Here is a 2,180-nt window from a genome sequence, read left to right as displayed (position 1 = left end):
TATATGGAACACGGAAGGAGGGGGGCTTGCTCAGTCCAGTTCTTATATATAGTCAATGACACTACACTTAAATTGACTGCTTCTTACTCGGGGTAGTTGCTGAATGGTCAATGTGACTGACATCCCGCGCTTGGAAACTTCCGGATTTTGGTCTCTCGATCCACCGCTGGGTGTCGCTGTGGGGCAGGATCAAACCGGATCAAACGCAGCGAAAGCGCTCGCGCTCACAGCAGCCGCTCCTCACATATTTCACCATAAACAAGAAGCGTCTCTGTATTTCTGTAGACATTCAGAGTGTACAACCTCTAGCTCCGAAAATAGGAGTAGGAAAACCATTTGACTGAGGGTGCGGGTTACTGCTGGCTGTAGCAAAGTGACGTGCCCAGTGAGATCATGTGACAGCATGGAGGCGTCAACGAAAACATCCATCCGTTCACTGCCGCGCAGCAGTTTCACAATAAACACATAAGACAGCAGGCGCTTCTGACCGACTCCGTTCGTGACGTCTCTCTCCTCGCATGGCTGTGAAATGAGGGGAACATGGGGGCCAAAGAGTCGAGGATAGGATTCCTGTCGTTTGACGATGCTGCTAAGAGAGGTAAGCCGCAAAGAACGGAGCCAAATCTATTTCAGCCGCTCTAGCATCGCTAACAGCCGTCCCCCGAGCTAGCCAGACGCAGGGAGACTGCCCTGGCCAAGCCGTTAAGAGTCTGCCCGTTTGAGCTAGCTTCCCCTAGCATCATTTCCCTTCCTCTATCCGAGTGACCGCCTACAACGGATCGGATGTTACCGCTCTGCTTCGACAATCAGTTCAACTTTGGTACATGAAGGCATTGTATCTGGGCTGCTCAGTACAGATACCAACAGATAATGTGTTACCGCAGCCGTCTGACCGTGAAGTAAACAACGCAGGTGGCCGTTAGAAGGTTCTCCTCAGCCGCAGGGGCCGTGAACCGCCGTGGCACGCGCCGTCCTGCCCGAGCGGGGTGATTCTTCACTGCAACCCCAGAATAGCAAAAGGAGTGTTTGTGACATTAACGTGTTCAAATGTGTGTACGGTCACGTTGATCGGAGTGACTGTTGGACGGTCCTCGATGTGCGATCATTCACTTACAAGAAAACCACCGTAACGGGGAATAAAGGCTTGACGGGTAGCTGGGCTCGTGCGGCTGGTCCGGGTGAGCTAACTGTTTTTAGCTGACACATCAGTGGGATACTTAGCTACCACACTAAGCTAGCTACTGCTGCCGTGTTTATAAGGCTTCGAAGCATACTGTTAGCTTACGCTAAAGAGGCAGACTGTTAGCTAAAGATAAAGAGGCAGACCGTTAGCTAAAGAGGTAGACTGTTAGCTAGAGCTAAAGAGACAGACTGTTAGCTAAAGAGGGAGACTGTTAGCTAAAGAGGTAGACTGTTAGCTAGAGCTAAAGAGGCAGACTGTTAGCTAAAGAGGTAGACTGTTAGCTAAAGAGGTAGACTGTTAGCTAAAGCTAAAGAGGTAGACTGTTAGCTAAAGCTAAAGAGGTAGACTGTTAGCTAAAGCTAAAGAGGCCGACTGTTAGCTAAAGAGACAGACTGTTAGCTAGAGCTAAAGAGGCAGACTGTTAGCTAAAGCTAAAGAGGTAGACTGTTAGCTAAAGAGGCAGACTGTTAGCTAGAGAGGTAGACTGTTAGCTAAAGCTAAAGAGGTAGACTGTTAGCTAATGCTAAAAGGCAGACTGTTGGCTAGAGCTAAAGAGGCAGACTGTTAGCTAAAGAGGCAGACTGTTAGCTAAAGCTTAAGAGGTAGACTGTTAGCTAAAGCCAAAGAGGCAGACTGTTAGCTGAAGCTAAAGAGGCAGACTGTTAGCTAAAGCTAAAGCTAAAGAGACAGACTGTTAGCTAGAGCTAAAGAGGCAGACTGTTAGCTAAAGCTAAAGAGACAGACTGTTAGCTAAAGCTAAAGAGGCAGACTGTTAGCTAGAGGTCAAGAGGCAGACTGTTAGCCAAAGAGACAGACTGTTAGCTAGAGCTAAAGAGGTAGACTGTTAGCTAAAGCTAAAGAGGCAGACTGTTAGCTAGAGCTAAAGAGACAGACTTAGCTAAAGAGGCAGACTGTTAGCTAAAGAGGCAAACTGTTAGCTAAAGAGGTAGACTGTTAGCTAAAGCTAAAAGGAAGACTGTTAGCTAGAGCTAAAGAG

General features: G+C 48.0%; 1 protein-coding gene across 1 annotated transcript in view; it reads left to right on the top strand.

The window, feature by feature from the left end:
* Window positions 1–80: 80 nt before the first annotated feature.
* Window positions 81–2,180, top strand: part of LOC118599126 (ubiquitin carboxyl-terminal hydrolase 32-like) — a gene marked incomplete at its 3' end in the record, with an annotated part of 63,962 nt that continues 61,862 nt past the window's right edge. The window contains 1 exon segment of the mRNA XM_036213468.1: window positions 81–598. Coding sequence (XP_036069361.1) covers window positions 541–598 — 58 coding nt within the window.

The sequence above is a fragment of the Oryzias melastigma genome, linkage group LG9 (genome assembly GCF_002922805.2).
Source record: "Oryzias melastigma strain HK-1 linkage group LG9, ASM292280v2, whole genome shotgun sequence".
NCBI lineage: Eukaryota > Metazoa > Chordata > Actinopteri > Beloniformes > Adrianichthyidae > Oryzias > Oryzias melastigma.
The sequence above is the reverse complement of the archived record's forward strand: the minus strand, read 5'-3'. Positions and strand labels throughout refer to the sequence as shown.